At 36.0% G+C, this 14,334-nt stretch overlaps 1 protein-coding gene across 1 annotated transcript; it reads right to left on the reverse strand.

The window, feature by feature from the left end:
- Positions 1-92: 92 nt before the first annotated feature.
- LOC112509574 (testis-expressed protein 2-like) lies at positions 93-11,195 on the reverse strand. Its single transcript, XM_025114587.1, has 7 exons — positions 10,650-11,195; positions 9,137-9,375; positions 4,061-4,751; positions 2,714-3,077; positions 2,468-2,562; positions 1,566-1,760; positions 93-944 (listed from the first exon to the last, which is right to left on the reverse strand). Exons 1-7 carry the CDS (start codon positions 10,833-10,835, stop codon positions 318-320), a joined length of 2,397 nt encoding a protein of 798 aa, XP_024970355.1. The 5' UTR covers positions 10,836-11,195; the 3' UTR covers positions 93-317.
- Between the last annotated feature and the right edge of the window lie 3,139 nt (positions 11,196-14,334).

The raw sequence follows: 14,334 nt of genomic DNA on the forward strand, positions 1-14,334 counted from the left end.
GCAAAGTCATACCTTACTGATATACTGAGTTGGTTTGGTTTAATTATATCTGGTTTTGTTGATAACATAACTTTTAATGAAGATTATATTAAACATGAGATCACAATAAAATGGCATTCATGAATTTATCCTAAAAAGTATACATGTTTTAAATTGTAGAATCGATCATTCGAAACTCTTTTAACGATATTACGATATCTAATGTAAAAACGACGGGGTCCAACGTATACGGTACACGTTACGACAAAATCATAACCCCGACCTCGAGCCCCAAATCCGAAAATATACATATCAAAACACGAGCATGAACGGTTAAACTAGATCCCACCCGGTCCACGCATCTTCTCAACGATATGACGTCCTTTCTCTTCAATATTCCGTCTCTTTTCTTCGAGCTTCTCGCCCATCCGTTTCCGTAGCCCCAACATTTTCGCTCTCGTTCCCATTCTCCGTAACCGAGCATCTTCCCCTTCCATCATGTCGTTTTCTTCCACTGCCACCATCGCCTGTGGTGGTGACGGATGTTGCCAGTTCGAAGACGTAACTTCTCGGTTCTCTTCGATCGACTGAAGAGCCGCCTCTTGCAGCGGAAATTCCTCACTTTCCAGCAACGCTGTTTTCGACTCATCTGGCAGATTAACATTTGACACCACCGCCTTTTGATCATCCAAAGAATCTATGAGCTTATCTTGTATGCTTTCCGTACTACGAGCGCTACTGGTACGGGCTTCTTGTACTTCAAGTGGATGAGTTTCTTGTGAAGATTGGGCGCGATGGACTTCATGTACAATAACAGATTCAGCGGTGGGCTCGGTGGTAACTTCCGGATTTGTCCAAATGAACGGGGCGGATTTTTGTGGAACCCAGTCATTCTTTTCAGCTAACATGAACGGAATCGTTACGCTTTCGGAGTTTGGGAGTACCATGGTTTCACGAATAGCCGCCTGTGAGAGTAAAAACGATCACATGTCAGAAACTTCACAAAAGAAAAACGTCCAAACAGTTGCACACACAAAATAGAAAACGAAGTGAAAGAATTTCCCTAAAATGAAGAGCTATCGACGATAATGAGCTACTCGAGCTCGTTTATCTCGAGCTTGTATCGATCTCGAACACAAAAATAAAACTCGTTTAACTTAATGAGCCGAGCTTCATAACACCAATGTTCAACTCCACACGTTCAAAAACTCGATTAAAGTTTTTGAGTCAAGTCAGGTTGAGCCATTCGAGCATACACTTTTTCGAGAATACATAAGTTGTCTATGTGAATTAATCTCTCTGTATAGATAGGAAGGTTTTTGTTTGGAAGAGTATTTTCATAGATAGGAGCGTGTTTTTTAATTGGGAAAGACAAGTTCGGGAAAAACTTGGCTTTCTGCATAAAGATCGCCCTAGAAGCTCCACTTTCTATATCATTAAACCACAACCAAACATTCATGTATGGCTGACCGAATAAGCTGCGAGTCTCATTAAGCTGCTAATAAATAGGCCCTTTAAGTGTCCGCTTTCAACAAAGATGCAACTGAAAACAAAAATGAAACTTGCACATGAAAAATCGAACTAACCTTGAATTTACTGATTATAAACAATGCAATATGTCCGCTCGTTATCTTGTGATCCCCAACCGAAGACTCGAGACTAAAATCAATATCGGGCATGGATGTAAAACCAAACCATAACTGATCTGAAGGAGGAGGTTTTATGTGCACTCGGAGTGTTCCTCGAAGAGTTGTTACCCGTACCGCCAATGAAAGGGGCACCTTCACAAGGGAGAAGATAAATTTAATAGAAACAAGAACGAAGTCCTAGTAGGGGTCAGTTTAAATGAAAACCAAAATATTTTGAGAACTCGGGAACCAACAAATTCATGAATTATTCATTATGAATAATCCTAAAATATTCATGAATAACTCATGGATAGGTGAATTATTCATTATGATAACCCTAAAATATTCATGAATAATCATGCCTTTTCATTATTTATAATATTCATGAATAGTTGGTTCCGGGGTTCTCAAAGTTTTTATGGCTCCCATTTGAACCTGCCTTTTCCCTAGTATTCATGCAACTCAATTTTGTTTTATTTGGGTCAACAGGAGACTTCAAGAACCAAATTCTAGCCATCGGCACCGCCAAAAAGCAAAAAAAGAAACTTGCATTCAGGGGCAGACCTTTGAAGGCCCCAGCGGGGTCCCGTGCACCCGCTCAATTGATTTTCACAAGTAGAATTCTTGTGGGGTATGAAAGGTGCACACACTAAACTTTGAGGGGTGCACCGGGATGTTAGAAAATACAAGGGACATCAACTAGAAACCGAGGAAGTCCCTCTTAATCAACCAAAATTTTAAAAATCCCTTGAAATCAACCAAAAAACTTAAAAAATCCCTTGTAACAGTGTCGAAGTAGATCACTTTTTTTATACTCATAATGAATAAGCACCTGAGCCCAAAATTATTGTTCTACAAACCTGAGAGACTTGTTTGGCGACACAATTCAGCACGGATTTCCACTTGGATACAGCAGAAGACACTTGTTCATTTCCCTTAAAACTTTTGATCTCCTCTGCATCAAAATTATCAGAGGTATCATTTTGTTACAATCAAACAAATGTTCAACAAGAAACAAGATGCATGTTCATTGTGAAGAAACCAATAAAATTTCGAAAAGCATATTCAAGATGATGAATTCTAAGTAAGGATATTATTCAACTTACCCAATTTGCGGATTTCATCGCCTTTTTGTTCCATGGCCTGATTTTTTTGTTCATTTAGCTTCAATTGTTCTCCAAAGTACTCAAAACCTTCAAGAAGATCCGTGGTGACATCATCCACCGACTTCGAATCTGAATTTGTATCCAAGCTTTCTGGGTTTTCTAGCTCCTGAACTTCAAGCCTTGTTTCGATATCTAGCACCGCCCCACCATAATATTCAATATCGATTTCCATGGCAACCACTTCTTTCAGATCTGTTGGTAGAACCCTCATACCATGAATAAATGGCGGGATATTTCCGGGATCCACACCAGTGCAAATGATTTCGCCTATGTAACTTGGGGTCCTTATGGTCGACAGTGTTCTCTATAAACAAATAATCAGTAAAATATAGTTAACAAAACACCAATTTTTGGCATCGATAATGTGAACCATTTTCAGCATTAAAGATTCGAGATTCTAAAGCAAGATGTGATCTTGAGACATTTTCTTGAAAAACATCATTTTTTACGCATAGATCATAAAAACCAAACCAAACGAACCCAGTATATCCCACTCGAAGGCATGGTTTGGGGGTGGGTGGGGATGTACATAGACCCGTCTCCTACCCCAAAACGACACATAAAATGTAGAGTAAAGTTCAATTTTGCTCCATAAAGTTCGCATTTTTTAACGGATATCGTCCCTACACTTCAAAAACTTGGCTTTGATCCCTCACGTTTGTCAATTCCAACAGTTTTGGTCCCTCTGTCCAACAATCGTTAACTTTTTCCGTTAAATCCAGTTGAATGAGAGGTATTTTAGTCAATTTCACTATTTTTTCTTAATGTTATATAAAAAGTAAAAAACATTTCATATTTTTAATTTTAAATTGCAAAACAAAAAAAATTAAAATGAGAAGGATAACTACCACCTTTCGTTTTTATTTTTTCTTTTCTTTTTTTGTTTTACAATTTAAAATTGAAATGTAATATGTTTTGTTATTTTAATATAATGAAAATAGTGAAAATTACTAAAATACCCCTCATCAAATTGGACTTAACGGAGAAAGTTGACGACCATTAGACATTGAGACCAAAATCGACGAGAATTGACAAACATGAGGGACTAAATCAGAGTTTTTGAAGTTTAATGCAAATGTTAGGGACCAAACTTGTACTTTACTCTAAAATGTATAAATCAAACCAAATGAACCCAGTCTATCCCACTCAAAAGCAGGGTATGGGGGTGGGTGGGGATGTACATAGACCCGTCCTCTATCCCAAAAGGAGATATAAAACGTATAGTTTCATCTATTTAAGTTTTTAATAGAGCTCACCGTGTACCACAAGAAAAAAAATGCTACAAACCTGAATTCGTGCTTGTATAGATTTCCTCAACTCCACATTGCTTTTGGCATCAAAAAATAACCGTGATAGTAACAAATTGCAGCATAACGTTCCATCATCACTTGTTATTTTATCAATAGAATCCGTATCAGAACTTAAGGGGCCTTGACTTCTGCTTCCCGATTGGGTAGATCTTGGCGTTAATGCTTGGATAATTTTCTCTTCAACTGCATAATTAGAGTTCTTTTGTGTTTGCGAGAGCCTTGAAGATCCACCAACCGAACTCGACTCTTGCACACCACTAGATCTTTCACTGACCCTTTTATCTTCTCTGCCAGAGAACGAACGCCAATTAGTTTTATTCTCAACACCACTTTTAGAAGTCTTCTTTGCAAGTTTCTTCAAAAAGTGGCGAACCTTTGATGATGAACCATCTATCTTAATCGACTTATCCCCTAAATCTGGGTTAAAACCTATGGTGGGTTTCAGAAATGAAGGATATTCTACGTTTAAGGATCCCAAGTAATTGTGAAACTCTAAACGCAGCTTGTCAAACCATTTAAGTTTCTCTTTGTCATCAGAGGAAGCAAGACGTAGGGATTTACACCATGATTCCTTCTCAGAAGATGTCTCAAAATACATGTAGAATAACTTGCTTCCATGATATATTACTGATGACTTGCTCTCCACTTTGACAGGGTACTTTTTGGCCCTGTAAAAGTAAAACGGTGAAGAAATTTAGTCATAGAACAATAAAGATTTAAAATACTACTTCAAGATAACTACTTTCAGAAGATATAATGAACATGTTTTATCTGAAGTCCGTTATATAACTGCCATTAAGGGGCTGTTTGGTCGGTTTTTCATTATCTCCTCTATGAATAAAGATGTCTTTGTGGATTAATCTATCTATATAGATTGTGAAGGTTTTTGTTTGGAGGGTTTTTTCATATATGAAAAAAGCGTGTTTTTTTATTGGACTATACAGGTTTGGAAAAAACTTGTCTTTCTGCATAAAGCTTCCTCCTAGAAGCTTAAATAAGTCACTTTCTATGTCATTAAGCCACTACCAAATAGTCATTTATAGCTGACTGAATAAGCTGTGAGTCCCATTAAGCTCATTAAGTTGCTAACAAACAGGCATCTCCACCAAGAAGAGACAGGTGGAGGATGAGAGTGTAAGATAAGAAAACATGCCCCAATAGTATTTATAGCGAGTCTTAAGAAAAAGAAAAGCTTATGGTCTGAATAGGGTCGCATCGGAGGCCAATGTAGCCTTAGCCAAAAGGTAAAGTATTGTCTAGTTAAACTTAGGGGCCGTTTACCAAAACTCTTATCAGGTAAGTGCTTACCGGGTGTCACTTACCTTACCGGTGAGTATGACAAGGACCAAGAATCTTACTAGGTAAGAGGGATAGCAAGGATCAAGAATCTTATTAAGGGTAAGTTCTTTGGAGGTTTGGCTTAAATCCTCCTTCAGTTGCTTTCATTTTAGATTTTAAGGCCTTGTTGTCCAAATAGAAAAAGAAAGCATCAAAGAACAAACCAAAATCTTTTAGTAATTATCATTATGTATATCTATGCTAAAGAAAATGAAATTCTAGAGTCTAACCATCTGCATCTCTAGCGATGTCTCAAAACTTGCTTCACCTCAACGGCCTGTGTTAGTTGACTGATTCAAAATAATCAGTTATCTACTGTCACGTTTCCTATTTTCAAAATCCATGTCACTCTAGGGAAAGCGTCCACAATATTAAAGAGGTAATTAGAAAAAGAAATCCACCAAAAATGCCAAAACTTACAAGTTCAAAAATGCTACTAGCTTTAGATTCAAAGGTAAAGACCTTGGTCATGTTTGGCAACCATGAGTGAGCTTATTTTTTGAGCTTACTGAAAAAATCCCGTTTGGTTAGTCATATACTATGTTATAAAGCAACCTTTTGAAAAGCTACTTCAAGTAGCAGATCAATAAGCTCCAAGAGCTTTTTCCAATTATGCCCCTTATATTTTTCCAATTTCAACATGTCCTTTTAGGTCATTTTACATTGTCATCAAGTTTATTAGCTAGTTTTTACCAAATATGACCAGTTTATCAGCTAAAAGGCAACAATTATCATTTCAGCCAACAGTTAGCTTATCAACTAGTTTGCCAAACATAGCCATAGTCGGTAAGACTCGCAAACAAAACAGATACAAATTAAGTAGTAACTTTTCAGGTGCTCTTCTCAATTGTTCACAAATATCATGTATGCACCATAAGAGAAATGCATGGGCCTTTTAACCCATTATACAATCCAAAGCACCTCAGTCAATAATCTTAGAAGCAGCAAAAGCCGAAAGATAAGCTTAGAGCATAACGAGACTCTGCAAGGAAAAAGATAAGTATGAATGAAATTGAATTCCTCTACACCAAGTTGGTGACAAGATGTACCTAAAACTACTGAATGAGAATTTTTTTAAGTTGACCAATCCCCAAGACTTTTTATCCTGAAGCACTAGACAATAACTCTTGTGTAACTTGGCTTTGATATAAATGACAAGACGAAGGATCGTGTAAGAATAGGAGCTTGGTTTAAAAATGCGCGCATTATGCGCTCTGATGAGCGATGCGCTCTGATGCGCTGGACAGAACGCATCAAAGAGGCTGATGCGATGCGATTCCATGATGCGAACGCATCACCTTCGCATCACACGATGCGTGCATCACTTAGGCATCAGCGCATCATGTATGTTGCGTTTTGGGCTCCCTTTTTTAGTGTTTAGTTGGGCTTTTTTTAGTTGGGCTTCTTAGTTATGTAAAATAGAACCTGGGGTTAGAGAACCCGTGTTGGGGTTTGATGATGCTGATCTTGGGGAGTATTAGTTGGTCACTTGGTTGGTCATTTAGTTTAGGGATTAGGACTATTAAACATGTACTTGTGTAATTGTGTTCTTCATGGTAGTAGTTTGTGTGTTATGTACTTCTGTTATTCTGATTCACGAACTTTTTAAGATTCTAATGCCACTTTTTTAACTACTTTATGTTATAAATGAAGTATTCTGATAGGTAAGTATTTTTAAGGTAGAAATTGATATGTAGAATTAATTTATAAATACTTTTTGAATACCGGGCGCATCACGTGCGTGATGCGAGCGCATCAGCATCACGCATCACGCATCGGCTTCCGGGACCCTTAACGCATCGGACCGCATCGCGCTTTTTAAAACCAAGAATAGGAGTTAAGGCGAGAAGTATAAGAAGGGATTTGGACCCTTGATCACTTTTTTTAATCCCAAAACAACCCATGAATTGCGCTTTAGAAGGGAATTGATCTAGTGGTTGTCTTCAATTAGGATTGATCCAGGTGGATATCCCTTCTTTCCCTTCTCAACATAACTTTCATTCTCACCGGAACCCAACCCTAAATGACAAATGGCACCATGTATTCTTATTTCTTAGATGCTTAAAACCTTATACCAGAGACAGTGAATAGACGAGACATGTACTCATAGAACCAAAGAAGTCAGCCACCAAAAGATCACACAAGGATTTGGCAATGTAACAGGTTATTGCACAAGCATTGATGTCACATTCTGGTGATGCCCAAAGATTACATCACAATGTAAATTTAACAAACTCCTTTTAGGTTGAAAAGCACAAATATCATCACTAAATCCAAATCATGTCACACAACGTGACAGGTACACTCAAGCTAGAGCCACCATATTGAGGGACAAAAAAATAGTCATTACCAAAATGTGGACAAACCAAAAGTCCAATCAACAACCAAATTAAGTAAAGCAAATGAAGCCCGGAACAACGAAGCAAAAAAAAACATGAAATCTTATCTCTTTATGTCAAAATATGAACTTAACAAAGCAAAGGGTCCCGAGGAGATCGGCTTTTGTCAGTTTGTGTAACCTTTCAATGTAACAATCAAAGAAAAAGAAGAATAAACTCCAACAAAACACATCGATAAAGGGACTGTTAAGTGGACATGGTGTCAGTGATTCAAGGTACTGCAAACTCTCGACTGAAGCAACATATGATGGTGAAGAAATCGACCCAATTCCAGCGACTGCATCAGCAAAACTGGCCCTAGACTTTCCAGTTATATGACTGCTAATTGTTGACAGTCAACCGGGTATGGCCAGGATCAAAACAGAAGCAGTGAAAGCAACAATTGTCTTCGAGCAGTGCAATTTCTGACCAAGGTGGAGAGGGATAGAGGCACCGGCAGATAAGCTGTTATGGCTAATCAAGAGGGGCTAGACTTGGTAGTACAACCAGTTTTAAGAGAAGCAAAAGCCTAAGAAAAGATGATATATTATTCAAAGAACACAATAATATATAGAGTACATAAGTGAGCCAGGGTACCACAACATAAACATATAAACAACTAAACATAAAGGGCCATCAGCCTCGAGGCGTTTTCCCTCAGCGAGGCGAGGCGTAAGCTTCGAGACGGAGATATATACACCAAAATATGTATATATACTACACAAATATATATACATTTATATACAATATATATATAGCACTAAAATACTAAGGGTGCTAGTTCAATGGTTCTTGACTGAGGAAAGAGTGAAACCGTGAGATAGGCTGAGAGGGTGTGGAAAAATTGGTTGCTCGGAGGAAGAGGAAGAGTCAAACCACACTTTTCGATTGAGAGGAGAAAGTACTAGCTTCTTGGGTTTTAAAATATTAAAAGTGCACATTGGGGTCTTTGGACTTTGACTTTTAGTTTTTTAAAATAAAAAGACACTTGTCCTATAAAGAGAAGTACTACTACTGTCATAAAACTTATAGAAAAAGCCAAAAAACAATTATCAAAGCAGATCATCTACGAGTACGCCTCGACACTGCCTCACGCCTCACCAAGGCATAAGCCTCGTCCAGAGTCCAAGACCGCACTGACTCAGGTGCGGGTTTGGCCCACCTCGCTACGATACGCCTCAAACAATTTTTAAAACCATGTTGAGGAGTGTGTGTGAACTTTAACGTATTTAAATATTATACTCTTTAAAAAACATAAAAAGGAGCCTATTATATCTAACAGTCTCTTTAAGAAAGTCACAATCATAATACACAGTTTCAAGTAAAGAGAACATCACCACTTTCTGGAGGGTAAATTTGTAGCAGAAACAGCTTCCACTGTGCAGCTTAATAGAGAAACTTTTGTGAGGGTGCCATCTGGTTCTGTAACGACGAGTGATTGATCCTTGATGCTTGCATACTTCCGGACAGGTGAAACCTCCAATATCTCGATTTTACGTTTTTGTTGACGTAATCCTTTATCAGTTGGCGGTGAAGTCTTTGGAATCCTTTCCTTTTCTAAAACCCAAACCCATCCCTGAAAAGACAAGTAGTTTATAATGAATTACATAAATGAAGTAAGCTTGCTTAAGTTCCAAAAACATTACACAATTGGCATTTAACAGAAACTGCTTCAAAGATGTGAGCAGTTTATCAGTATGTAAAAGGATGGACGACATGAAGTCAAACAAACAACAGAAGTTCAGAAATGTCAAAAAGATAACATAAAGATGAAATTCCTGAACCTTACAACTAGTAGGCCAATAATCCCACACAATAATATTACAATATGCATATTACTGCATAGCATTTAATTAGTATTTTCCTGCAAACTTTTTCTCACTAGGAAATAATATGCATGGGATCAAGGTTTTACAGAAGAGAGATGGATGGCTGCATTTCTTTCAAGAATAATATGTTCTGTGAAATGTGAAGTTTCTGGAAAGTGGAATATGAACTGTCCTCCAATATGCTGTACTTTTTATAACTTATAAGTAAACTTGCAACACTTTCATGCATTTGTGTGGTACATAAAGAAAATACAAATGCATAAGAAAACATTAGTAGATGAGCTTGTTTGTGATGCATTTTTTATGGTACATAAGGGGTTTTGATGCCTTTATACATCAACATAATAAGCCCATGGAGAGTGAATCTTCAACCAAAAGAGTTCAGACACTATACTGTTGCTCGATCCTGTAAAGATCTTTGTATGAAATATGGGGTTCAATATTTTAACAGAGATTGGTACTAGTGGACTCCTGAAAAATATTCCAACTCTAAGGTCAAGTCGTTCATTTGGACCGTATGCACATGTGCATTCAAGTAATTTGTAAGCAATTTGTCCGGTACACACATATGCATAACATACACATGTGCATAAAAAACAAGAAACAACTTCAATTACTTGTATGCACATGTGCATACACTCCAGATGAATGGTTACCTGCAAGGGAGTCCCCAGTTTTGCATCTTTTGGGGGTTTTACCCTGAACCACCTCCCTCTCCAACTCTATTCTCAAGAATACAAAAGATGTACCAAACATTGCAGACAAACTAGGTCATACCAAGCCCAGTGCAGGCCAAAAAGATAAGCATTTTGGCGGGGGTCTATTCACTACTTATTCCAATCTCTAGTTATTAACACATTTCTTAAAATGAAACTTGTATGAGTGATCATCCAAATCCCTTATTTCCATTCATACCCAACATCTTCAGATACAGCAAATAGGACATTAGATTCCACTAATAAGTAAGAACAAAGAAACTGAACAGTTGCAAATAGCAAGATGAAAAAAGGGGGAAACTGACCTGTTTATTAGGGAATGAGAACTGGAGTTCCTCTCTTCCAGATGATCCAGATTTCGTGATCTTAACGTCTTCTTCATCTACTTTTTTACTCAATTTTCGTATCAAGAACAAGACTCCTAAAACTTCAACACCAACAACAGCCAATGCCCCAAAAACGAACCCGACAAACAATGCAACAATCACCATAACCGTGATTTAGATACTGATCACACAGTCAATCGACATAACCCACTTTCACGAATGCATAAAAACACAAATCAGACACCAAATCGATCGAATATTCCGCATTGGAAATCAAAAGTATGCACTGATACGTCAGAATTTGGGTTCCAATAAACTGGAGAATCAAAAATCGAGGCAAATAACTAGTAATTTCAAGTGGGTTTTAATTGCCGGAACCAACAAATTCGAGATAAACTGAGAGAGAGAGAGAGAGAGAGAAAGACACGGAGAAGAAAGACGAAGACGTGGAATCGAAAGGTCGACTTATGGAGATGGTATTGGATTAGGGAATCAAAGAATGATTTGGTGATGGAGATTGGAGAGAGGCGGAGAGCATTTTCAATTTTATTACCCAACAGTAGTTTAGAAGATGGTAGCAAATGGCGTGGTGATCGCGCATTCAACGCTACGGAAAAGAAACCAAAGAACATTTTTCCAAACGGTGGAATTGGTTCACCGAATCTTTTCGATATTTGGTATTTAGAGCATCTTCAACAATCATGTTTAAGTAAATAAAGATTTAAAAAATATATTTTAAATTTCTTATATTTAAAATAAGATATTTGTTCAGTATTTGTTTATGTTTATCTGCATGTTGCATGAATTAAAACATGAAGCTTTAATAAATTGTACATATGTATAATTTACTTGTAATTTTGAATTTTAAGTAATATACATCTATAAACAGTACTTAATGCATAAAAAATTTGTTTTAAAGAGTTTTTATCAAATGCTTTATAATATAGTATATATTTTTTTTAGAGATTTTAACTTTTAATACTCTATTTTAGAAAGAAAAAAAATAGCATAAATTTCTTCTATCAAAATATATTGAATAAGTCAATTTCTATATCAGTAAATCAATATCAACTAGTTATATATAGTTGAACGAATAAGTTATGAGTCTCATTAAGTTGCAAACAAACGTATCCTTGGTTTTTCTTGATTCTTATTTAATGACTAATAAACAATTCCTAATTTATGTAGTGAATATTTGATTTTAGAAATAACTCGATTTTTCACGGTCTAAGGTGGCATTTGTTTTTTAAGAGGTGATGAAGTCTGAAGTCTTATTTCACTTCTGATTAATAAGAGGTGTTGCTGAAGCCTGAAATCAGAATCTATAAGACTGTTTGTTTTTGTAAACTGACAACCGTCTGAAGTCTGAAATTGACTCAATAGTTTGTTTTTGTAAAATCAGGTGCAAACATTTTGCAAAATTCTTTTAATTTTCATAAAATTTTCATTGTCGAAATTCATCTCAACAATTGCTTAACATATGGAACACGGTAAGAACCTTTTGGATACCTTTCAGACTTCTGATGCTATCAAAATGCCGCCGGTGAATTTGTTTGTCAAAAGATCAATACTTTTGATAGATAATAGATCATCAATAGAAGTTATTGTTTCACATTAATTTTTTAAGCTAACCTATACCTACAGACATTATACACACACATATATATATATATATATATAGAGAGAGAGAGAGAGAGAGAGAGAGAGTTGGAGAGTGCATTTCATATGGATGATGAAAGAACTGTGACGTCCCTACTATAGAAAGAAACAATAGCCAAAGAGAATCAGAGAAAATGAGAAATAAGAGAAATTAATATATTAGTTTACCTCTTATTTATTCAGACTCTATTATCTATTAAGTGATAAGATACCCTGAAAAAAAAAAAACAGTATGAATTACAAAACGTCTGACTGAATTAAATATAAGTGGTAATTAAGAGCTGAAAATGAAAAAACAAGCAAGACCTAAAACAACAGTCATAATAAATGAACTTTATGATTTTCTATAAATATATTGATCATAATAAATGAATCATGATCATTTTTCATAAATTTTCTGCAACAACTGCTTTGTGTAATAACTAAATAAATTATTTTTGGATCCTCCTCCAATTTCATGTTTTTTTTATGAAATCTAACTTGATTCGTCACAAATACGTAAAAGACAAAAATACCCATTGATTATTGTACAGAAAAATCATCAAAATGACCAGTATATATAACGTAATTATTAAAATGACCATTTTTACATATATATCAAAATGACAACAGATTTCGTTAAAGCGTTTAACGAGATTGGTGAATTCCTTATATCAGTCCCACTTTTTTTTTTGGCCAAATTCGCCAAAAACCCCACTTGTTGTGCAAAATTCTGACTTTTTATGACAAGTGAGACCAATGTAAGCATTTCGTCAAACAGACAAAGTACTTTAGAAAAAGTACCAGTCAATTTGACAAATATATGAAAATGACCATTTTGTTAATTACGTATACGTATAAGGGTTATTTTGGTAATTTCCCATTATTAATGTTGTATTTAATTAATAAATGGTTTTCTAAATACTATTATGACATGTGTATTCACATGTGAATGCAACCAATTACAACTATATTTTTAAAAGACAATTATCTCATTTAATATTATTTATATTTTAATACCATTTGAAAACCAAACAAAATTTTTAAGTGGATGAAATAATATTTTATATTATATTATATGAAACAAATAAGTAAACATCGAATCTATGGGTATTTGAATCCGAGTCTCAAAAAAAGGAATTGATCTACGGTCGATTTCATAAGAATTTACAGTGGTTGTAGTATTTTAACTGCCGCAATTTCCACTCCTGCTAATAGTTTAGCAAACTGATTATTGAACCCCTTTCACGCTCATGTCACGTCGAGGTATTGCAGAAGAAAAAACTGCAAAATCTGATCCCACCAAGCGTATAATTAAAGCATATCCAAATTCATTTTAAATATTCAATAATCAAATTCATCTGATATGTTTTTTTTTTCTTTCCAAAACATTATACGAACCAAACTCCACCTAAATAGATATACGAATTATGATGTATTGAACCACAATTCGTTGATTTCACCATCCGACATGGTACGGTAGCAGATTTTATATCTGAATAAGTATTATGCAGCAACAACCCATCTGGCATCCAATATAATATATTGTCGTGAAACCTACCTTCCATTAATACTTCTTCACTTATAACAAGAATACAACCAAACAACGTTTCTAATATTTATATACTCACACAACTTTTTCAGCAACCGATCATATGCTCGGTATCAACGACAAATGCATAAATCTCGATAAGGTCATTCACCTCAAATAATGTTGTCATGAACAATGATTAGGCATGGCAATAGGCCAGAGATGAGGCAAGTTTTCTAATCCCCGACTTCCATGAACGCCCCCTGACCCCGACCCTGGTCCCCGACGGGTACGGGGATTAATATCTCGTCCCCGTTTTATTTTATGGTCAAACCCTATTCCCGATCAAGACCTAATTTTAGAAAATAAATAATATATATTATGTAAAATATATAATAAAATTATATACGGGGTACATGACGAGTCGGGGAATACGTTCCCGAGACCCACTTTAGCAGGGAATCCCCGTCCTTGTTCGAGTCACGTGAGTCGGAT

This window comes from Cynara cardunculus (genome assembly GCF_001531365.2).
Source record: "Cynara cardunculus var. scolymus isolate 2C chromosome LG 3, CcrdV1, whole genome shotgun sequence".
Taxonomy (NCBI): Eukaryota; Viridiplantae; Streptophyta; class Magnoliopsida; order Asterales; family Asteraceae; genus Cynara; species Cynara cardunculus.